This window comes from Plectropomus leopardus, chromosome 18 (assembly GCF_008729295.1).
Source record: "Plectropomus leopardus isolate mb chromosome 18, YSFRI_Pleo_2.0, whole genome shotgun sequence".
NCBI classification, from domain to species: Eukaryota; Metazoa; Chordata; class Actinopteri; order Perciformes; family Serranidae; genus Plectropomus; species Plectropomus leopardus.
In genome coordinates, this window is record NC_056480.1 from 1,004,168 (window position 1) to 1,029,392 (window position 25,225).

Below are 25,225 nucleotides of genomic sequence, written 5' to 3' on the forward strand. Positions count from 1 at the left end.
GACTTGTGTCTGTCTCATTCTTGTGAATGCCATATCTCAAATTAACCTTGAGGGAATTCCTTCAAATTTGGCACCAACATCCATTTTACATCAAGGATGAAATGATCACTTTGGTTGGTCATTTTGACCCTGCGTCCACTTCATTCTTTTGAATTTCTTAAATTTGATAAATTTTTGCACAAACATCTCCCGGCACTCAAAAATTAATTGTTCCGAATTTAATGGTCGAAGGTTAAATGTCACTGTGACCTTCGACCACCAAACCGACTTCAGAAAACACGTTGTTGTTCGTAACACAGAATTTGTACTCTAGTTACGACAAAATTTCACTCAGATGTCTCGTAGGATATACTGATGAAGTGATGGCATTTTATAACCACAAGTCCCCTCAATGTGACATCATAATGTTCTGCAAAAACACTTTTATTTGCATTACTCAGCATCATATCTCAGAAACAGAAGCGGGGGCATTTGGTCAGATACTGAATTGGTGACAAACTGTGCTACTTGGAGAGATGTTCTGCGCTGCCAGGGGAAGATGTGTGTGAGGCATCCACGTTTTCACCAACGTGAACGTAAACTGTAACTAAAACTTGAGTGGACGGAGGCATACAACTACTGAGCAGTAACTGTCACATGTCTCTTAACGTGCGCTGAGTTACGGGGGTGGCGTTCTCCACTTTGAAACTTGGGCTGCAGTCACTGTGGAGATGATATCTTTGTGCAGCATTGCTGTGAACTTTGTCACTATTTCCACATATTTTTATATAATTGTGTGAAACGGTGAACTGATGTGCAGATCTGCAGCTCATGTTTCTGCCTGTTAACTAGGTAACAGTGACAGCTGCTGTGCTGCACTGAGGCGTTGATCCTATCACGTTGTGTTTATAGACTGTCAGCTGTGAGATTCGAATGTGTGAAAAGGTGGTCAGTGGCCATTAGAAGCATTTATAGCAGCTGTTAAATATAACGACTTAAATCAAGACTTAATGTGTAATATGTGAAAGATTATGATCTGCAGTATAATGTGTTATATCTGTAGTAGTAATGAGTCCTCCTGTCCTGCAGGTGGCGGTACAGGCAGCCAGCAGACCATTCTCCATGAGGAGCAGTGGAAGATGCCGGCTCTGCCAGCACTGCTGCTGTCGATTTACGTCGCCGTCCTGCTGCTGACCATGGCACCGCTCTCCTTCAGCCAGGCCAACACCCTCTCTGCCGTCCGCATGGGTGAGTACCGTCACATGACATGAGTGTGAAAGCTGCGAAGTCTGTCTGTCTGAAGTAAAAACTGGTCCTGCCAAATCTAAAGGTTTTTAGTTAAGATTAAACTCCAAAATCAGCTTTGGCAAAGGGATGTTTTGTGTCATCCTTTGATACTAGTAGCAGTTAGCGACTAACTCAAAGAAGAAGAGCAGCAGCTGTAAATGTCCTCAAATTGGAAAAAAAAAAATGAAATTTGGAAGCTCTTTACCCTCTGGGCAAAGGATGAGATCAGCCGCCATATAACAGAAATGCTAAATTATTGTTACAAACCTTTTTATTGCTTTTCTTTTGCTAGGGCAACAGCTTTGGTCCCTGTTTACTTCCTGTCAGCTACTGCATTATCAAGTTCTCCAACAGGAAAAAAGGGGGACCCATTTAGAATATTTGTGTTGTTACGTTTGAAAATTGTGTTTAGGAAGCACCGCTGATGTTGTATGTCACACTAGAAGCCGATGCTGTTGTGTTAAACATCCTTCCTGTCAAGCCTCTTTTGTTTACACGATGCCAGCATGCTGTCTAAAAGCATATACTGGACCTGCGCTTGTATTGGCCATATAGTGCATTCTCTGTTTAAAAAGAACTCCTGCAAAACATTCATAGCTGGTACTTTACATGATGTTAGAAAAAGCTGAATAATTGTGCAAGTCAGACTAAAACCGGACTTTTAAAGTACATGTGAACATGTTGGTGCGACTTAAATCGTATTAAGATAAATTAAGGTAAATTTCTCGAAATCAGACAGCCAGATAATACAATTTAAAGTCATATAAACGCCTCAGTTGGACTTTAACTGAACTCAGCTTCTAGTTGTCATGCCAACGCTCCCTCGGTGGTTAGTTTGTGATTTATGAGGGGCGAAAGGGTGCTGCAAAAAGTGTCAGGCATTTTTTTTTAATGTGAGAAATGAAGAGGGACCTGTATTTTTAATTTTGGTGTAGGTGAGGGACATAATATTTTTTAAGGTAGTATTTTATTGGTATTTGCTCCTCTTTGCCTTACACAACAGCTGATGGAGGCAGCGGTAAACCAGTAAATTTGCCGTTCAGTGGAGTTTTAAAATTTTTGATATAACAACTTCAAATCCCTGTCGATAAGAGTTGTTTTATGGCAAGGTAAAGCGGTGAAAATATTCTAAATATAGCGTACACTTAAACTGATATCCATTTTTTGAGGAGGCTGAAAACGAATCAGTGAAGGCAGAGTTTGGTCAGTGGTGTTTAACTATGTGTAAGTTATTACAGATCAACTTTCATTCTTGTGATCTTCAGTCTATATCATAGACTTTATAGATAATTTAGGTTTATAGCAACTAACTGAAAGGGGGCATATCTCCACCTGCTGTGGAGGAGTCGGATGTACTTGCCTCTGTATGAGTCATCCCTGGTGCTTGTATACTGGGACAAAGACAGTACTCCAGTTAAATGGCCTAATTGAGCTACAACCCTTGCTCAACTAAACTGTGCATGAAAACAAGTGTTGCAAGTGTTTACACTACAGTCTACACTACGAGTGTGAAGTTTGACCCATGCGGAGTTCCTCACCTCCACACTGTTGGCCAATCACAGCAGGGAAATGGCGATGGCTGGCTGCTTCAGAATGTCATAAAAATGTATTTGGCGCAGCCTCCAGTCAGGATGATGTAAAAACTTAATTGGAGTCGTACATGAGGTCCTCACTCCACAGCTCCTGGTAGACAGTGTCATTACTTACCCAGAATCCTATTCTCTGTATTATCCTCCTCTCCCTCTCTCTCCTGTTTGATCATGTTAACAGATAAAATCACACACTCCTCCTCTGCAGCTCCTCTATTTTTGAGCACTCCCCTCTCACTCGTTACTCCTCCGTTTTGTTGTGTTTGTATCACTCTCCTCTTGCGTTTCCTTGTCGTTTTGTTTCTCCTCTCACCACCCACCGCTGTCTCTGTTTGCCATCTTGATTCCTCTCACACTATCTCTTTGCTTTGTTTGTCTTCTTTACGAGCCCCTCGAGGCTTCGCTTTGTCTCCGCCGCTCGCTCGCTCGCTCGCTCAGCGTTTCCATTCCGTCTTCCTCTTCCCTCTTCGTTTTGTTTCCGTCCCAGGTTGGATCATTTGTAAGCGCAAATAAACTCGGCAAAAAACTGGTTCAGGGAGCGTCTCCGTGACTCCCCTCCATGATTAACGGCGAGGCCTGAGCGCCACGCTGCTATCAGCACCTCTTACTGACGTCCTCATCACGCCCCGCAGAGGAAGATTAACTCCAATGAAAGCTGAGACTTAACGCTGGAAGTAAAAGTTCAGCTCTCTCCTCGCAGCAGATAAAGGTTTTATTCCCGTTCATCTCTCGGCCCGATGGCCCTTAGTTAAAATCCCTGTTGCTTCCATCGCACCGGGCTTCGGCAGAACTGGTGGGCACTTACATGCAAACTGCCATGGCAACCGGGTCGCATGGCGATATGTAACAGCTCACCTTTCGCTCTTCCATTATTAACAACTGCGCCACACGCACATTTGTATTTTGTGTGTTACACAGTGTGAAGTGCACACTCGATTCTTTCATGTCTGATGATTACATTTCTACAGTGAAAATTACAGAAGACACACTTTCACCTTCACAGATGATATTATGGAGAAAGACTGACTGAATTACAAAGACTCCAGTCTCACAACTTAATTATTAATAGAGAAATAATAGAAATGAGATCATTTCACACCAAATGAAAAAGACTAATAATGTGTGAGCTCACCTAGCCCTAATTCTAACCCTGCTGATATAAATACATGAATACATATTTTTACATTCTTAACCCTTTCACGGTCACACTAAGAAATGCTTTTGCAAAAAATAAAAAACATTATTGCCCAAAGAATATGTTAACGTATTGCATCAACTTAAGAAAAAAAACTTTTTTCAGTATAGAAAGTGCAAAAGTCAAATCTGAAAATAAGAGTTCATACCATAAACATATACAAATTAATAAACAAAAAAATAGATACAAATAAAATAAATCTAGAAAAAAATCTGTATAAAATATATGGTAAAATAAAACAAATAGTCAATTTAATAAAAATAAAAATAGTATTTGATAGAATTACAGCATGATGAAAACACTAAAATGCATCGTATACAAAAAAAAATGCAGTTGGAAAAGGTTAATTGGGTTAGCAGAGGCAGAAGGATACCTAGAGTGTAATATGCAAAGCGGAAACATATGATGACTTGAGATGAAAGTTTTGTTGGGATTGCTAGTTCATGTACGCGTTAACGGCAATGACCAAGCGGCGATATTTTACGAGTTGGAATGATAACGTGTTGCCAGATGATGTCACCAATGCAAGATGGCAGTGGGTGTATCCTTGATGTTTTGGCTTCATTTTTGAGCAGTGAGTGTAGGAGGAGAAGTGGCATTTATCTTTTTTCCTGCGAAGCACTTTGGGCTGCATGTTTGTATGAAAGGCGCTATATAAATAAAGTTGAGTCGAGATTATATACAGTTCATGGTTAAAATAGGTCGAATATACTTACTCATGTAGACACTTGACAGGAAAGTTGCAGGTTTGACTCATTTTGGAGTATTTTCTTTATGTTTTCAAGTATGAAAACTGAGGTAAACATCTTTGCTGTTTCTGAGAGAAAAGCTTTAAAAAAAAAAGACCAATCAGCTGTCAGTCTGGTGCATTCAGGTGCATGAATGTCTCAATTCAGCCGCATTTCTTTCTTCAGGTGATGGAAGAATCTAATTCAGTTCCACTCCAACACACTCAGCTTTAAACAAATTTTCAAGGTTCGCAATCCAGTGGCTGAGAGAGAAAAAAGGACTGTGTGAAAGTGTTTTTGTCACTCAAGGACTCAGGTCACAGTGGGTAACTGCCAGCAGTCAAATGCTGGTACAGTTCGTCCTGCGGTGGATGCTGGGCTGATTTAACTGCTGTGATGGCAGAGAACCAAACATCCGGCTGTTCTTTTAAAAACAGGTACATACACTATTCTTAGAGCTATGAGCTCATTCAGTTTTACACTTTTAGGTTTATGAGTGAATCAGTTGGAAAAGTTTAAAAATCCACGTACGAATGACTGATGAACAATGATACCGAACAATCTCTCCATTTACCGAACAGTAACAACCTGTTTACCTTAACTAAGTTACAAAAATGCATTCTTGTATCAAAGAAGCAAACCTGTGAGCGCCTCAGAAACACATTGCTGAGGACAAAATCTGTATAAAATGTGTCCTCAAGTGTCCCTGAGTGCTTCAGTACCTTGCCGGTCTTATTCCTGGAAGCAAACTCTCCGGAAAAAAAGCAATTATAACCGGCACTTCACACGAGCAGCAATCAAATCACAAAACAAGAATGACTCAGCCGTAATTATCAATCACCTAAGTCTAAGGAGCAGATTCATCGCCGCCACGCTGAGAAGCGACCCAGATGAGATCAGAGACAGTGACTGTAATTAGAGCAACTTTGTGTTTTTGTTGCAGGTCTCCGGCCGAGCCGCCACACCAGCTCGCAGGTCAATAAATCCCGGTCTGATGGCAATTAGTGTTCAGAGGAGCTGATACCAGAAGAGAAACAAGCAGGAGTCAGTCTGTGTATTAGAGGGCTGACGGAGAGATCACCTCTGCAGAGACACAGCAGACTGTCGATTCAAAGTCTTTGGTTACACAATCATGAAAAGTTTGCTCAGGAGTGCTTCATGCCTCAAGGAACCTGCCAGCTATATAGGTCATTTCTGCAAGAAGCTCACTACAACTGATATTCACGTTTGTGCAGGACAGGGACCTGTTGTAGTGATTTAAATAGGAGAAGTCAGAAATAGTATAGAAATGACAAAAAGAGCAACAAAGTCTGCGTAGAGTGGTTGGCTGGAGTGGTGTACAGGTCAAACAAAAACTGGACTTTCACCCAGGAGACCACTTTTTCTTTCCCACATAAAGCCCAAAGTCCAGTACTTATGATTTCCATAGGCATATATTTACATACATTCAAAATGTTCTCATTTTTAAGCCATTTTGTCGTGCTTTTATTATTATTATTGTTATTATTATTATTAATTTTTAAAAAATATTTTGCTCATTTTTAAGGTGATTTTCTTGTACTATTTTTACTAATTTCTCGCAAATGTCTGGGTCATTTGCACTCAAGCTGCTTGTTGCCTTCTTCTCATATTTTTGAAAGAATTAAAGCCTATTCGACCAGGTTTCAAAGGGTTGAGGTATGCGAACGTGTGAACAGGAACATGAAAAATGTCTTGAACTGAATTTCAACAAGACTAAGAATCTAGGAAGCAAAGCTCTGCTCTGAGCTATATACTAACACACTTACACCATGCACACTTACAACTCACTTCTCTCTAACTCCACATCTCCAGATTTTTTTAACTTTTCTTCATTCCCAAGCATACCGACTCAACTTACTATGTCTCGGCGAACGAGAAATGGAGACTTCACAGAACCACTGGGCTGATGAATACACTCGTTCGTCAGGAAATTGTTACACCGTGTAACTCTTTTTAAAACCACAATTTGCTCTTTCCACCACAGCCGGCGGCACCTATCAGTGATTCCGGCCGTAGTAATAGGATTGCATTACACTGCGGCTGTTCATATCATTGTTTCTGTGCTGCTGCAAAGTGGTGACTTTTTAGAGTTGAAACTCAAAAGAGCATGAAATAAATCTTCGAGTGACATCAGCATGCAGATACTTTCTCCTCCGGCGAGATTTAAAATCAAGTGCATAAATATTGTAGAGGGGTTTAACAATTCAGCGGCATCAGTGTCCTTCAGCTCCTGTTAGAAACCTCCATGAATTATTTCAACTTGTGCTATCAGTCATTCTGAAGGAGTCATTAGCTTACGTTCATCAGTAAATATCTGTGAACTACAGAAGAGCCAGAGTATAAAGGGTAGTTTGTCACCGGAGGACAGCTGTAACATTAATCCTTTAAAAACTAGTTCAAAGTACATTTTTCACATTCAGGGCATGACTCATTTTGTAAGTGAAGATGTCAGTTTTTATTTGAAAAGGCAAATGTCTCATTTTGGAGGAAAACCCAAACTGAATATAAATTTCATACGTTAAGTCGAGGAAACTTGGTTCCCCTCCGTCCGACCTCTGAGTCTGTCAAAGCCACCGGCTGAGTTTTAAAGGTCAGAAACCTGAGGAGACATGCAAAAACACAGAATGAAAAGGTAAAAAATAGTAATGAGAAATGAAGAAGACAGAAGCAGAGAGAAACGCCCCACCAGAGAAATGAGAAGTAAACAAACCCTTCGCTGGCCCGGAGCTTTAATCTGAAGGATTTTACCGTTTGAGGAAAGCGCCAACTTTTTACAAACACACCCTGCGGCTCCACTTTAACAAAGTATCTCTGCTAAATGACTCTCACACTACAACTGCAGGGGTTTGTCTCTGATAGGAATGTTTTCATGATATGACTGAAGAAACCAATTAGGACAATGCTGAGGTAAATGTAAAGCAGAAAAACACATTAAATTGCTGATAACATAAAGAAATGTACAGTAACTTCCCCTCTAAAATGTATAGAAATTATAAAACTTCAACATATTACAGTAATTTCTGACAGCAGATTGTCACCTCTTTTTTTAAAGCCATACAGGAGAATTTGACAATTTCTGTCACTTTGGCAACAATTTTCAAGTTATATATATATATATCAGGTAATATATATTATATATATATATATATATATATAAATATATATATATATATATATATCAGGTAAAAAAATATATTATATATTGTAACTGGTTAGCATTTTTTTAGTGATGATAATTTTCAAGTAATTACATGTATTAAAACTGCTTTGTAGAATTGGTAGAGGTAGAATTGGGACATAGTGTGAACAGTGGCAGCCTGGGAAATGTTTCATAGGGGTGGCCAGATGGCACCACTGAAAATCTTTTATTCATGACTCACTTTTTGGATTCTGATAGGCTGCTGTCGAAGAGACTGCCCCAGCGATGACGTTTTTGTCGTTTTTTTGTTGGTTGACTCAGAGGTTAGCGTCTCCCGCTCCCTCGTTAAAATGACTATGGTGTTTTTCCATCAGATGTTGGATTAAGGCGTTGAGCTTAGACGTGGAAGGCAGCTTTTGGCGTTACACTTGTACACCAAAGCACTGACAGAACGGCGCTATTTGACTTATTTGGAGTCAGAACAGGCTGAAATGTCATTTGTTCTGCAGATATTTTGTCATAAACCAAAGTAGTGGAGATATAATTATGATGGCACCAAATGCAAAGTCAAAGAATTGACAAAGTTATTGGGTCTGTCCTCAGGGGAGCATGAATGTCTGATCCATTTTTTATGAATGTCCTTCCAATAGCTGTTGGGATATTTTCGTCTGAACCAAAGAAATGGACTAACTGCAGCTCCTGGAGCCACACTGCCAGTTAGACTGAATTACCAGACTGAAAAATTTGATCCAGATATCATGTGAAACTCCAAAATTATACACATGACAGGACTGAGACACAAAAAAAAGAAGAGAGATAAGAGACAACAGATGTCTCCAAGCTCTCACCTCTCTGTTTACCTGCAGCAACAACTGAATCCTTCAGGGAAACAGTTACCCACCACACCGCAGCTCGCCACTTGAACCAAATTTGATGTTGTCATGGCCTGCTTCCAAAAAAAAAAAAAAAAAAAAAAATCAATACATGCGGTAAAAACATGGACACAGACTTGTAGACTCTGGGCGATTTGTGCACAGTGGCGTCTTGTTTGCCTCTGAAAGGACACCAGCCACCAGAGGATCGCAGCGCTGTGATTCCGCCCCCGGGCCGACGCAGCGGTGTGTTGTTTTTAGTCTCCATTTGGTCTTGTCTCGTTGAATGTGTCGACCTACCTGCGGCCCCCAGAGTCCAGACTTCCACGCTTGTATCAAAGAATGTCAAATGCATGAAGCTCAGAGGTGGGAAGTGACAAGAAAACCTGTTAGTCAATTTTTTTTTTCTGAAGTTACACGCTGCCTCCAGGGGTAAAATAAAATCAGTCTGCAGAGCTCTGTCTGCCTCGATAAAAGGAGCTTTATCGTTGTTTCTCAGGTTAAATCCAAAACAAAACGCACAGCGTCGGAGGCTCGACTCGCTCTGCAACCTCTTTACACAAATACAAGATGACGTTTCTGCACCGGCGGGCAGGAAGACGGCAGCGAAGGCGTCTCACCGCAAGGGTAAAAAGTGAGGTTGAAACTACATAATTTGATATTAAATTTGAGTGGGGCTTGTTCTACAGCTCAGAGTTGGTAAACGGGGCTGTCAGGAGGTAATTCACAGGATACACAAAGAGAGGAATGAAACTGAGAGAACAACTTTATTACAAAATGCAACAAATGAGGTCGCACGGCTTCATTCAGCGGGGCTGGGGGAAATCACCGTAAATTCTCCTGCTTTTGGAATCTACCGGAGATGTTTTTTTATACTGCGCTTGAATATGATGTCTGGGTGAGGAAAAAGGAGCACCTTTAGAGAAATCACCTTCAGAAAGATTCAGTTGATTGTACAAACAATTGCTGAACAAGTTTTCAAACTTTGTCCCTGTAATAATGCTTTCCCACCAAAATAAGCGTGTGCACACGGTTTTTTCAGACATGGGTTGGCCTTTCTGTCAGCTGTGTTTTTGTGTGTGTATGGGGTTGTTGGTGTGTCCATGCGACATCACAGGCAGGCAGGAGAGCAGATTAACAGTGGACGGCAGTAGGAACAGAGGTCTTTGAAAAGTTTTCAGTGGTTTCTTCTATTTCTCTTTCCCGTATTTATTCAGTCTCTCCTTTAAACTCAGTGCATATTAATTAGCATCAGTGTTTTAGCTGCTTAGGAGGAGATGGAGGGTAATTAGTGATGGTGCGTCACTGCATCTCGACGGTCAGTGAGCTGAAATAAGAGCCTTTTCACCAGGGTGATGTATTCTCATCAATGTTGATCGGTGCTGGAGGCGATAAAAAACAGTGTCTACTGCAGAGTCATCTGAGGTGTAAATGGCAATCGTGCACATATGCATTGCATTAAAAAGCCACATGTTGGCGGGTGATATTGGGTTTTTTGTGCTGTGGGAATGAGGCATAAGCCAGCCAAACGAACTCAGGCCCGTCTGAAACCAACCAGGATTTCATGGGGGGTGGTCTGAGTGCCGTTTGCTTCAAGTCCGCAATGCAGTTTGCTTAACTTGTGCACTGTGAACACAAAATGCTCCAGGTCGCCTTTGCCCTTGCCATTGTATTTTAGCTCCACAGATCACATGCTTTTCTCACTGGGATGCTTGGAAAATCCAAAATGGCCAAACCATGTCCACTTGTAATGCTAGCACGGAGAAGGATGAGGGATATGGCCGTATCGTGCCCTTAACACGGCGTTGACGGACCCAGTGGAATGTAGCCGTCAGTCGTCTTTCAAATGAACCTAAAATATGAACTGAGTCCTTTTTCTGTTTCTCCACTTTAAGACGACCGAGTTTGGTTGTTTCAAAAAAGACTACGTGTGGAAATACCTTGAATGGATGATAGTAACTCAAACCTGTTCTCCTCCTCTCTCCCTCCTTCTGTCTCTCGATGGTTAAATGTTAATGAGCTGGTAACAAAGATGGCCGCTCAGCACTTCTCACATTACTGAAAACTCCCAACAAGACAAGAGAGTGGCTTCTCTCCAGAAACTTTCAGGACAGAGTTCAAGTGTTTGAACCTTTGTGATTACTTCTCCTCAGCTCCTCCTGTGTGTGTGTGTGTGTGTGTGGTGTGTGTGTGTGTGTGTGTGTGTGTGTGTGTGTGTGTGGTCGCAGTGACCCAGAGAAGCAGATATAGAGTAAACAGAGATAGTGTCTGAACACGGCTGAGGCTCCTGAAGAAGACTCTTTATCTTTATCTCCCTTCTCATCTTCATCCTCTCCCTCCTCCTCTCCCTCCCTCTGAGCACCGGGCATGCTGGGAAGATACTGAGCTCTACCTCGCTGTCTGTTTGGGATCCAACAAGTGTCGTCCTTTAACATTTAGACATTTTTTTAATTTTACTCTTATATTTCTTTCCTACATTTCATAAGGAAATAACAATTACATGCCAATATGTTCCAGTTCCACCATATAAGTTTCGAGTGTGTTACGTGAAGATCCAGGCGGTGTGACAAAAGTTATCTGATATTTATCAGCAAGTTCATCATCACAGGTCGATTCTCCAGAGAAACAGCTACGTATCATATCGCTTTTGCTGCTTCATTCACACATGCTTCATTCCTTCATTTTCTATAAGAGGTGTGTGTGTGTGTGTGTGTGTGTGTGTGTGTGTGAGAGAGAGAGAGAGAGAGAGAGAGAGAGAGAGAACTATGGGTCAAATAATGCAAGTCAGCTTCGATGACGCTCCATTTTTCAGCCAGTGTGTGTTGAACTTTTAGTGTGGACTTTTAATAATTAAGGGTTGTAGAGAATTGATATCAACCTGCAGGCTATTTTTCTTCTGTTTTTCCATTTCTGGCTTCACAATTTGAATTTTGAACAAAGTTCACAGTCCCAAAAGATGAACCAGTTAAAGTTCATTTTTTTCCTTAAAAAAAAAAACGTAATCATTCCCTTGCAGATGTTCCCCAAAACTTTCCTCTCATACCACTCATATGTATCATATCAACATTTCTAAAGTGACAGCGTATGTGAGCTGATTTTATGGTCGGGAGGTGGAAGGGATGGTGGATGGCGTGACACAGAGGCGAGCCGCCTTCAGAGCTGCAGATCACTGTTTGAGACCAACAACAAAAACCAGTTGTGTTAATGACCACCTATAGTTTTTCCAGCTGCTTTTTATGCACCAAACGTTGCAACCTGTCACTGTTTTCCTCCAGCAAGGATACGGCGTTGGTGCATCACCAAGCTTTGATTTACACCAAAACATGGATTTGAAACTTCTTTTGCCTAAACTTAACCGTGTAAACCAAAGCATCGTTAACATGTAAAGTTTCAACATATCAGCTACATAACAAAGCATATGACTAATTGTTTACGATATGGGGGTTGGCATGAGTGGCCCAAAAATCAGGTAAAAAATGAGCTAAAATTCTAGTGTATACTAGGCTTTACTCATATCAGCAGTGTTTTCGGAGCTCTGACCTGAAACAGGATGCAGCAAATCCCCAGTGTCAAAGTCCTGAACTTTTCTAATCAGCTATTCACTTTGACTCGTGTAAACCTCTGTTTGGTGCAAGATCATCACTTTCTTGGACTGAAAAAAACAACAGCAGTGAACATCATTCAGACATGTAGACGTAATTATTCCGAAAGACTTGGAGGTCTCAAACACAGATCCTCATTTGCCTGTTAAACAATGACTGATACGACTTCCTTGTGTTCCTGTGTTACCGCTCCACCATCTGGCTCTCTTTGTGTTTCCCCAAATTGTAGAAACCCACAACAGTCCTTTTGAGGAAGAACACGATAAATCGCCTCCGAGTTCGCCCTGAGAGGCGTTAATTATTTAAGGCACACAAATCAAATCCCGAACAAACCCCAGCAGCAGCAGCCGCAGACTTTCTGCTTGTTACCGAGTCTCAGCAGCATATTCACTTTGATTTTCGGTCTTGTTGTGCCGGCGTCTTTTACTCTGCAGCCTTGCAGCTCAGTGTCCACCCAAACAGGGAAGAAAGGAAGGGTGTATTACACTGCAAAAAAAATCCATCTTAAAGCTCGTAATCAAGTCATGAGCCTGGGAGTCTTTCTCCTTTTCCTCTGTGTTTAAACAAGAGAGAATCTCATCTGGTGCTCTGATCAGGGCGCAGCGGCAGCCATTATTTACCTCCTGGTATTAAAATGTGATCTTCCTCTGGAAACACTTTCCATAGACTGAACTACCTGATTGCTCTCTCCTGCGCCTCCATCTGCTATCTGTGAGCGTTCTCTTTGTTTGCATTCTGCCATCACACAGTCGCATTTTTCAGCGCGCTCAGTGTGCAAAGCAGGCGAGTCAGCGGGGAGGTGGAGACAGAAATAAACATGGCAGGTGTTACTGTACACAGCCACCAGGTACTCTTTCTTTACCACTTGTAGTAGGAAGAAATAGAAAAGATGATGAGTGGCTTTTACTCGCCTCAGCTGTTGCGAACGGCTTCTTGTTGAAATCTGAGCTCGAGTATCAAATCTATTTTTGGTACGTCGTCTTGCTGCTGGTGATGTTTTCTCTTTTTCACACTCTGTACAGGTTGTTTCACCTGGCTGACATCCAATCACAGTTGTCCCATTTTCATCTGTAGCAGAAGGCAATTTGTATCTGGATTATTACTAATCTCATCACACCTTTTACATTTACGCCTGGCGTTTGCGTATGTTCTCGTGCTCTGCAGTGACACATGTGAGTATAATATACAGTGATGAGATGCAACCATGGTCCTGACTCTGGGATTCAAGGATTAGTTTGGATAAATGTTCAATAACATTTCATACTAAAGGTTATTGCAGAGGTGGGAGTGAGTCACACATGTACAAGTTACAAACAAGGATGTATTTAAGTGTTGGACAGATGGTATCTTCATAAAACTGTGCTGTCTCTGCTTTAGAAAGATGCAAATACTTTTGAAATTTGTGCTACTTGACCAGAGAAAACACAGAAAATGGACTGTGGCATTCACTTTTGCTCAAGAAGTAAAAAACCTACAAGTCCCAAATGCACGGTGCTGTACCTGACCAATAGATACTCTCACTAGTATAGGTGACGTCATGGAGCTTGGTCATTTTGACACGAAAAACAACACAGCGTCACAAACCGTCTGACAGTATTCTGAGAGAGCTCTTGATTTAGCCTAAAAATTTCTAGCAAGATGTTGTGGCCCAGGATTGATTTAGGAAAGTTCCTAACTCTAAGCAAGGAAGGGACAGAAACTTTTGTCTTGGTGAGGAGATGTGTTTTACCCTGTCGCTATGTATGATGCATGTTTTTAACAGATGTGATTGGTTGTCACAGACAGGCCCTTTTGTGAGTACTTTAGGAAAGTATTTGCCAATGCAGTAGCAGAATCTTGGTTAATATTTCATGAACACTTTTAGTTTTATAGTTTGATGAGTTTGGTCGGAGTTTGTAGGAGAAAGAGAGGGAGAGGGGCGGCTCTCTCTCTCCAAATAGTATCAGTTTGCTACGTCTGGATAGAAAGTAGGGCCTCCTGTGAGCTGGCATCTCATTTCTTTCTACACCAACACTTTTCAGAAAATTTGATTTACTCATCTTCCAAAAGAAGCATCCTAAACTGCTCTTATTTGTGCCCCCAAAAAATGACACTGTTGTCATGCGTTCGTGAGGGGCACATGCCATGTTAACGTCTTTGGGATCAGGAGATGCATATAAATAGCCCACTGGCTGTCGGAAGTATTGTAGCTGTAGGGCAATGTCTCCACAGTCTAGCAGAAAAATGCTAATGCAGCGATGGTCGTGAAGCAGGTTGAATGAAAAGTTTCTCAACAACAGAAATAGTTGCCTGTCCTGAAATAACCATGCAAAACATGGCAAACATGAAGTATTTTAGGGGATAAATATGGAGAGAATGGCAGCGTTCTGTAGTATTTGGTTGGCTAAGGGCTTTTAAATAAAAGGTTTATACATATAGAGGGGAAAAAGCCCATACATGTATTATAAACTAACTCTAAACTAAAAGCTGCACAGTGTTTTTTAATTTATTTATTCATTTATTTTTTTAACAAATAAATAGAGCAAATTACGACAGGTAGTGAAATCAGATCAGGTGTGTGTCAGTAGATCATTTTAAGTGTGTGCCAGATGACATAGATGATGTTGTGTTCCTGCTTTGCTTCATTCACCGATATATGTTATTTCTTGCTTTTATTTTATACATTTTATTGTTTTTACTGCTGTTGTTCCTTCAAGGCAGACTTGTTTGTTGTTTAGTTGTTTTTATTTAACATCATTTTGCTGTTTTATTGCTGCTTATTATTCATGTGTTGCTGCTAGTTATTTGTTTTTATTGACTTTTTATCATTTTATTGCAATTGCTATATCATTTATTAGGTGTGCTTCTAGCCGCCATGATTGTGTACTGCTATAAAAGAGCTTAATACTCAGTCAATTTCCTTTGAATAGAAGGACCATCAGAAAGGTGAAAATCTAATGATAATCTCTGTTTTCATAGTTTCTGGCTGTGATTCTCTTTTTAAAAATCGCCAAAAAAGTTTAAAAGAAAAAGAAATAAACATAATAATCCTTTTTTTTTTTTTTTTAAAGAAAACATGGGCATGCAAGTTTGCATGTTTTCTTTAAAAACCAGCAGTAAAATAAATACACAATACAATAAAAACACATTTATCGTCATCTTTTCTCACCCTTTACATTTCCACTTCTCTACCTCCAGCGGCCATTTTGGATGATCAGTCAGCGTGTGGTCGTGGTGAGCGTCTGGCGCTGGCTCTGGCGAGGGAGAACATCAACAGTCTGATGGAGGGCTCCTCCCAGGCGAGGGTGGAGGTGGACGTCTACGAGCTGCAGAAAGACTCCCAGTACGACACCACTGACACCAGTAAGTCCTCTCCTTTATCTCCTCCTCTTCATCATCAGCTGAAAGTGTGCAGCTGCTCTTCACTCAGACGTTTCCAGTGACGGTAAACTTCAGTGTTTGTGTGTGTGTGTGAGGAAACAGATCAGAGCAATCAAGTGTCAACCTTTATTAAACAAGGCCTGTCAATGGTGCAGCAGGTGCAAATGATTTTTCTCCACTCAGTGAAGCTACGCTTTAAATACCACACGTGTTCGTCAGAGCTGCACACCAGGGAATAAAAACAGGTTTAACAATGCAGCTACAGGTGCTTAAACATGCCTGCAGACCGATTTATCAACTACAGCGCCTGGTATCAGTAAACACTGCCTTAAAGGCCCAGTGTACAGGATTTAGGGGAGTGTACTGGCAGAAATAAAACATGGTATATAATAAGTGTGTTTTCTTGAATATATAATCACCTGAAAAGAATTGTTGTGCTTTTGTAACCTCAGAACAAGTCAAATGTTTGTGCCAAATTTGGAGAAATTCCTTAAAGATGTTCTTGTGATGTTGTGTTCTAAAGAATGAAATGGATACAAGGTCACATTGGCCTTGACTTTTAAACCTATGACCACCAAAATCAAAGTCATCACTGATTCCGAGTGAACGTTTGTGCCAAATTTGAAGAAATTATCTTGAGGTGTTTTTGAGATATTGTGTTCATGAGAATGAGATTGATGCAAGGTCACAGTGACCTTGACTTTTGACTCGTGATCACCAAAAAAATATCCAGTTCATGAGAAAGAGATGAATGCAAGGTCACAATGACCTTGACTTTGACCGATGACCACCAAAATCTAACCAGTTCATTGTTGATTTCAATTGGACATTTGTGTCTAAAACTCCTGTAAGGTCTTCTTGAGATATTGAGTTCAAGAGAATGAGACAGATGCAAGGTCACGGTGACCTTGACTTTTGACCCATGACCACCAAAATCTAATCAGTTTATGAGTTATTCCAAGTATAAATGTTTTTACCAAATTTGAAGAGATTTCATCAAGAAATATCTGTGATGTCATGTTTAAAAGAAAGACATGGATGGAGATGGAGGTCACAGTGACCTTGACCTTTGACCTTTGACCACCAAATTCTAACCTCTTAAATGTTGAGTCCAAGTGGACATTTGTGCCAAATTTGAAGAAATCTCTTCAAGGCTTTCTTGAAATATCATGTTCACAAGAAATGGATGGACATAAGGATTGACAACCCGAAAATGGTGTCAGAAAAACGTGAAACTGATTTATTCAGTCATTTCATCAATTCAAAACACCTGTCTGTATGTTCTGAAGAGGAAAGGATCTTGGTAGATAAAAACCTCCTGAACCACAAACACAGAGGGAGTTCTAACCAGGAGAAGTTCAGGAGGTTGCCGTCTGAAATCCTCACAATCGCTAGACTCCACTAAACCCCTTTAAATCGTACACACTGAACCTTTAAAGAGTTCATTAAAATTCACCAAAGTCACACAATAACACAAACAAACTAACTGCTCGAGGCAGAATTAGGAATTCCTAAAAACCCCTGAGGAAACCAAGTTGAGTAAATCTGGTTTAAATCTCTCTGTGGAGCTATTTAAAACAGTTTTTAACTCATCAGTCGTGTTCTCAAGTGACGAGTCGTGTCACACCGACGGCTGTCTGTTGTTTGAACGTGATGGAGGCAGACATGCAGACAGAAGGACAGATGGATGATGGCCGTGTTTTACACATTCAGAGTGTGTAGCGCCGTTTTGGAGCGAGGTCATCGTGACCTGAGAGCTCGCGGCGTTCTGCACGAGCAGCTGCTGTGGATGTTTATTGATTAGGAACTGCCAGCGGCGCAAAGAGAGACTTCCCGATGGAGAGGCACTTAATGTTTTCTGTCAGAGCGGTGCAGCACACACACACACACAGACACACACACAGACACACACACACACACACACACACACACACACGAAATATCAGAGGAAGCTGGCACAAATTATAATTTGTGTCAGTACAAACGATGCATTACGTGCAGCCATACAAACCACAGCACAATAATAAAAACCGAATTGATCCGTTCGTGCAGAAACAATCAGATCCATGTAGGTTACACTCTGTTGTTTATCTGTTTTAAAATCCAAGAAGATGGTTTTCTATTTTTATAAACTGAAAAACACATCCGACCTCATGTTCCTCCCTGAATGTCACTGAAGCTGCTCATATTACCAAAAAAAGCCTTTTTGTTTTCTACCTGCTGAGTGTGTGTATCTTTTGAGTTGTGTGTGTGTGTTCCTTTTAGAAGTACGATGAAAAGCACATAATTATCTCTCCAGGACTTTATAAAAACAAACATTTGGCAGCTTTAATCAGTTTTTAACCGGCTCTGTTTAAAGCTGCCAAAACAGAGATGAGGGAAGCTCCGAGCTGAAAAAGTCAGTGCGCAAGAGTTAGCATAAATGGTTCATTTCTATCGACTTTTTTAACAAAATCCACAAACAGTTAAATGAGAATTTAATTTGATTTTTTAGGCTATAAGCACATCTGTCAACATCAGTATTGGTGACAATAAATATTCACATATCAAGGTTGTGTGTTTGATTTGTCTTAGCTATTGCCTTAAATTTGCACATTTCAAGGTTGTGGTTTCAATGGCTTGCCAATATATGAATTTATTGACATCAAACAAGTTCCCGTTTGTCTTGGACATCCTATCACATCTTTCACAGCTGTTAGTTTTGTAAAAAGCCCTTAGTAGTTCTTTGGCAGTCCTTGTCAGTGACTTATTGCCTAAAATATGCATGTCGGGGTTGTGATTTCAAAAGCTTGCTAATTTATAAATATACTGATGACTGACTACTTCTTATGTGTCTCAGACATCCTATCATAATTTCCATAGCTGTCACTTTGTGAAAAACATCCCTCAGAAAATCCCTTAACATTATTATCAATGACCTGTTCCCCTAAATATTCACTTAACTACTGTGATTTTACTAGCTTGCTCATTTATGAATATATTGACATCAAACCAGTCCTGTCACAATTTTCATAGCTGTTAGTTTGTGGGAAACAGCCATCATAAAATCCCATAGCATCATTATAGGTGACCTAATGCCTTAAATATGCACACTTAACACTTGTGATTTCAATAGCTCAATTATTTATGAATATATTTACATCAAACCAGTTCTTGTGTGTTTCTGACATCCAGTCACAACTTCCTCAGCTGTTAGTTTTTGAAGAAGCCCTAAGCAAATCTGTGTGAGTGGTGCCTTAAATATGCAAGACCGTGATTTTAATAGCTTGCACATTTAAGAATATTCCGACATCAAACCACTTCCCATGCATCAAAAACCTGTCAGCATCATTATCATTTACCTAATGCCTTAAATATGTACACTTAACGGTTTCAGTTGCGAGCTCTCATTTGTCTCTGACATCCTGTCACAACTTTCACAGCTGTTAGATTTTGGAGGAGAGCCCTCAGGACATCCCCAAACACCATTACCAGTGACCTGTTGCCTTTATTTCTAATACAAACTTTTTCCCCTCTCAGTGTGCCAGATCCTGCCAAAGGGCGTGGTCGCTGTTATTGGTCCCGCCTCCAGCCCCGCCTCCGGGTCCACCATCAGTCACATCTGTGGAGAAAAAGAGGTGAGTCACATCTGTACTGAAACATGACATTTCAGGTGTTAAAGCCATTTTTTATGGATTTTCCAGGGTTTAACTTCTGTTCAACCGTTGGGCTAAGCCTCTAACTGCCCTGCGATCCTCTCACTGTGCCTGGCAGGTCTCATATTATTGGATTCTGTGCTTGGATTTAAAATAAGCTCTGCATATCAGAGCGAAGCCCATCTGGGCTAATTACAGTTTACCATTTAAACCTCTGCAGGTGCGAGCTCGGGTTAAACCACCGAGCGGCGGATCACAGAGGACATTTGGCCTCTGACCTGATTCTTCATTCATCACTGATGTGATTAATTTTTCAATTTTTTATTAATTTTTCAGATGAAACACAGACTCTGTCAATCACAGGATCTTTGCTCTTTGGAGGATTAATTGATACAGAGCAGCTTTTAAAACTCTGTGTGTCTGAAATTAATATGAAAAGCTCTCAGTTTGGTACAAATTTAGAAGAGCGCAAAAAAACTGCATGCACATCCTTTTGTTTTCATTTATTTTAAGCAGACAGTTCAAGCAGACAGACACAATACTCCTTTTGAGGACTGAGAACATTTTGCCCAAGGACATTTTTGGTGAACTATTTTAATTATAAAAACATAGAAACTTATACACTATAAAACTGTCTCTTGTGATATGAAATGAAAAAAAAAATTACCAAAATACTCTGAATGATACAAAATCAAATTTGTGCATAAGGAGGATTGATACAATTAGTTCCATCTTGGCTCCATCTAAGCATTCGATGCACCCGAACGCGATGACGTTGAATGCACATTAGCACGTTGGATGTGTTTCTGCTCACAAACCCTTCAATGTGCAGACTGTTTCTAAAGACTGTACACTGCAATGGAGAAACACAGGCTGAAAGGTCAGACTACGAGTCTGTTCCTGTGAACGTTTCTGCCTTCTCGGTTTTATCCCGAGTTCCCACGGTGGAAACACACCTAAATAAAAACTTTGTTAGAACCCACCGGGTTGTGTTTGGGTACCCAAACTCTACCAAGGCTCGTCCAATCGGAACGTAAGCAAAGGTTCATGTTTCCTAAATATCCAGAAAAAGTGTTCCAGAGTCTCTGAAAATAGTTTCCGGTAAGGTTTGTGCAGGAATAGTGCGGACCAGACAGCTGAGCACATTCATGCTCCCCAGAGGATAAACCCTTTTAATTCTGACACTTGCTGAACTTTTCTCTATTACCTTTTTTTTTTTAAAAAAAAAAAAAAAAGAATCTTAAAATTACTCCATTTCTTTCTTCTTCCCCTTTCTTTCTCTTCTTCTCTGAAAAATCCATAAATCCTTTGATATTAACGTTTCATCTGAGTGAAGATGAACACAAACTCTCCCTGTGATTCCTGCATGGACCGCTTTTCTAATATCACTGATGATCTGGGCTCTGCTCCATTTTCAGATATTCTTTTTGAAACTGAACAAAGACTCGATTATCAGCGAGCGTCAGAGTCTGATTAAAGCTTCCATGTCTGTTATCTGAACTTCCCGTAAAGCCTGTAAGGTTTGATGGTATTTTTTTTTTTTATTTGAACATTTGTACTCTTGATGTCGTCACCTTTCATTATCTGCCTTTTCTCTTTTTCGATCCTCTACTATTTTTTGTCACTTTTCATTTGCTTTACTTTTGATTCTTGTATTCTTTTCCCTTTTTTCCTTCACATTTACTTTTTCAATCTTTTTTGTACCTTTGTTTTTCTGTCTTCTCCATATTTTCCCACCAAACTTCAAAATGAAGTTTCGCCCAAAGGACACCCTGAAGTTGACATTTCATTTTCTTTCCTTTAGTTTTCCTTTCCTAATTCTTCTTCCTCCCAACTTCTTCCCTTAGATTCCTCATGTGAAGATCGGTCCGGAGGAGACCCCGAAGCTGCCCTACCTTCGCTTTGCCTCAGTGAGTCTTTACCCGAGTAACGAGGACCTGAGCCTGGCCATCGGATCCATTCTGCGCAATTTCGGCTACCCGACGACCAGCCTCGTCTGCGCCAAAGCTGAGTGTGAGTTCGCCTTTTTAGAGTGTGTTCGTGTGTGCAAGACGTCTTCCATTTCCTCCTCCACATCTCTTTATTTCCACAGCTTGAAGGTTACAGTGCAGCCTCCTCCACTTCAAGGCTGAAAACATTTGATTTTTAGAGCTGCTCGAACTTCCTGCTTTTTGGCTGGTCATTTCTGTGCTTTTATCCATCTTTTCTCAGGAGGTTTTTTCCTCTCTGGTAACTTTATGAGCTCAGCTGAGGCTTGTGGTTCATTATTCGTGTTTATCTGCTTGCCCCTGGATGTTCAATTGCTCAGTGTTGCTCTGCTGGTATTATATACTCCGAGAAGTGCTGAGTGGCTGAATGTGCTGAACCAGGGACAGCTGAGGTTTTTCCAAATCAAGCATTTCTTTCTAAGTGCTATAGTGTTCACTGTGATTGAGGCCTGTCATGATAATAAGGTTATTGACTTATCATCCGATACATGGACATGACCTCGATCGTTTTGCTGACCTCAGTAATGCATTTGTGTTAACGTGTTTGTTTACATAGAACGAAAATGCGGGTTTTCCTGACCATCCCCTGTCCGCCTACTTGTCACATGGTGCCGCTCTGTCAGTGACCTTCTATGTCTACTTAAGATGTTTTAAGTATCCTTCTGTGTCAGCTGTTTGCGCTACGAGATGCTGTTACGGTGACGTCAACAAATGCACAGTCGTTATGTTTACACAACAGCACATGCCAATCACATGCCCATCTTCATCCACATGGGGAGCAAACTGCAGACTCCTGCACGGAAGTCGATTGTTTGTAGGACCCATCAGCCTCCCCACCTGCACGCCCTATAAGTGCACTCACACGCCTTATATAAAGTTGTTACCGGCAACGTAATTACCTGGCACTGATCTTCAGCATTATACGCCCACGTGACTGGTTCCATCCCGCCATGTTCTCAAGTGATGCCCCCTGTGTGGGTTGCATGTTGCATTTTGTCGTTGTGCTTGAATGCCGAAAACACTGACAGAGCAGCGCTGTTTGACGAGTTCGTAGTGAGAACAGGCTAGATCATTTGGATGTCATGTAAAAAGTGTGTATGATCACAATCACCTTAAAAAACAGAAAAAAAGGTGGATGATGTTCAGTTGTTTGTACATTTACTGGGACAGGTCAGACAGGTCAGACAGGTCACACCTACATTTATATATAATGCACACCAACAGGCTGACGAGCTCTATGGTTGCGGGTGTGGTTAACCATCTGAACCATTCAGGGTAGTTAGACCACTGGGACTCAATAACTGTTCTTCTTTCAACAATATCTGCCAGTAGTCAGGGTTTTTTGTGTGTAGACTCTTTATTCTGATTATATTTTTAGGCACACTACCATTTAGACAATTCTTCGAGGTTTTAATGGCAACAAAAGTGCAAATCCACATTTACACAAATTTCACCTAAGCTGAACTCTTTCCTCAGGTTCTCTTTCGTCTTCTTTGCTTTGCTTCCTTCCTCTTCTTTGCTCCATTTTTCCTTCATCGATCTCTCTCCTGTTTTTCCGCCCGACTGCTCTGCCCCGGCGCACTGTTTTAACGCCGCTCTGTTCTCGCTGCAGACTCTCTCAGTCTTTAGTCGTACCCCCATCCTGTTAACGCCAGTGTTTAACGGGCCTGTAATGTTGTCGTGAACGTTGCAGTCGGCCTGTTAAACCCCGTGGCGTTGTGATGAACGCTTTATGGCGGCGATTAGACGAGACACGCCTGCTGCTTCTGTCAGGGCCGGACGAGGAGACGAGACGGAGGCCGACCGGCTCTGAATTTTAAAACCGAGATGATGCAATAGCAGCAGCCTTTCCTAAAAGTTACCCGGAAAGATTTTAATAATGAAACTTTATCATCTACTTTTGCACTTTTTAAAACTCTTTTTCTAAACAAACAGAACTCAGTGAATCCAGACGTTGTTTTTTTTTTCATAGACAGGTCCAAATTGATCGTCTGAGGGGAAATTAATGGACTTTCAACATAATCACCTTTATCCCCGTCTGTTTATTGCAGCTGCTCAAACCTGGACGTTTTTTGAGAAGAGACGGTTATTTGTCTCTAATGAGTCCCATAAATTTCTGAGACTTTTTATTTACCAAGGTGAAGCAATCATTTTAGGGAAGAAGTTAAACACTCAGGTGTGATTCATTTGCAGACTCTGTCTCTTCTTCACAGCAGTCATGAGAGTTTTAAACATTTTGACTATAAATCCATGTTTGGGAAAGGCGGCTGTATTTATCGATGTGTGTTACTATGTCTGCTACACTCACACACTTCCCGATTCCTGACTCCACCCTGTAGGCCTGCTGCGATTGGAGGAGCTGGTCCACCGCTTCCTCATATCCAGAGAGACGCTTTCGGTGCGAATGCTGGACGACAGCCTGGACCCCACCCCCCTGCTGAAGGAGATCCGTGACGACAAAGTGGCCACCATCATCATCGACGCCAACGCCTCCATCTCCTACCACATCCTGAGGAAGGTGAGAGAGTCAAAGGTTTTATCATTCCTCACAGATTAACTGTGAAAATCATCACTGCCAGGCCTTCATAAATGTCTCTTTAAATATCAAAAGTTACTGTTACCCTCACTAAAGACATTCTAGCATAGAATGTGAGTGGAGGTCAAGAACACAAATGTTTGGTTTTTACATTTATATTTCTGTGACCTTCAATAGACCAGTAAAATAGTTGTGCCAGCCATCCCCGGTATCCCAACGCGTTTTTTATCCCAAGTCGTCACAATTTTTTCATGTCTACATATTACACTCTAAGTATCTTTCTGCATCTGATATTGATATTTAGAGATGGCACTACCATGTCAAAACAAGCACAGGTTGGGATTACGCTACACTTGGTTATGCGGGCAACAAAAGCGCATTGCAGCCAAGGCCAGGATGTCAACAGAAGCGCATGCTGGCATGGATGGTTGGGTTTACTCCAAGAGTCACATGGTTAGGTGTAGAAAAAAACATCACATTCATATGGGAAGTGAACAGTGGACCCCTGCATGAAAGTCCAGGGTTAGTTAGATCCATCCATCACCCTCCCTGCTTGCCCTACAAAGCCTCAGTGCTCCTTACATTACATTGTATTGGCAGTAATTCAACCTGACGCCATCAAATTCATTTCAAACAACTTTTTTATTCCCACTCGGGGCAATTAGTTAAGAGCAGCATATTAAAACTACAAAACCCACACAAAAACACACACAGCATCAAATACAACAACCAGCCAAGTGCACCAGGAACCAAGGAACCGGGATAAGAAAAAAGTGCATGTGGTAAAATATAAACACCATGTAAAGGTGTATAACACCAACAGGGAATTTAGACATCTGACTGTGGAAGGGATGAAAAATTTTGAATGGCAGTTTATTTTTGCAATGCATAACGACGCCCTGATGGCAGCAGAGAAAACTCACCTGCAAGGACATGCCCCGGGAGGCCAGGATTGGTTGTCCAGCAGCATTTCATGTGGATGTAACAGGTTTCATACAGCTGCATTGTCAACTGATGCTGCCCGTGCACGCATCATGCCGCTGCAGCAGGCGCTGTCCAGCCATCTGGCTGTCTGGCCTCATATCATAACACTCTAATTGGTTCTGTCCGGCCGGGCTCTCAGCTGACCCTGCCTCGTGGCATATCATACAGCCGTGAAAGGTGGCTTTTGGCGTTAGAATCTTATGCCCAAATCACTGTAAAAGCGGCAGTATTTGATGACTTACACAGGAAATGTCAAATAAGTATATAACAACAAAACCCACGATTTTGGCCTTTCTTAATGTTATTAAGA

The 25,225-nt window shown here is 41.2% G+C and overlaps 1 protein-coding gene across 1 annotated transcript in view; it reads left to right on the forward strand.

Annotated features, from left to right (window-relative positions):
* The first annotated feature begins 1,118 nt into the window (after positions 1–1,118).
* Positions 1,119–25,225, forward strand: part of LOC121958114 (glutamate receptor ionotropic, kainate 5-like) — an 80,925-nt gene continuing 56,818 nt past the window's right edge. Inside the window, 5 exon segments of the mRNA XM_042506986.1 lie at positions 1,119–1,227; positions 15,590–15,754; positions 19,292–19,389; positions 21,255–21,420; positions 23,735–23,913. Coding sequence (XP_042362920.1) covers positions 1,119–1,227; positions 15,590–15,754; positions 19,292–19,389; positions 21,255–21,420; positions 23,735–23,913 — 717 coding nt within the window.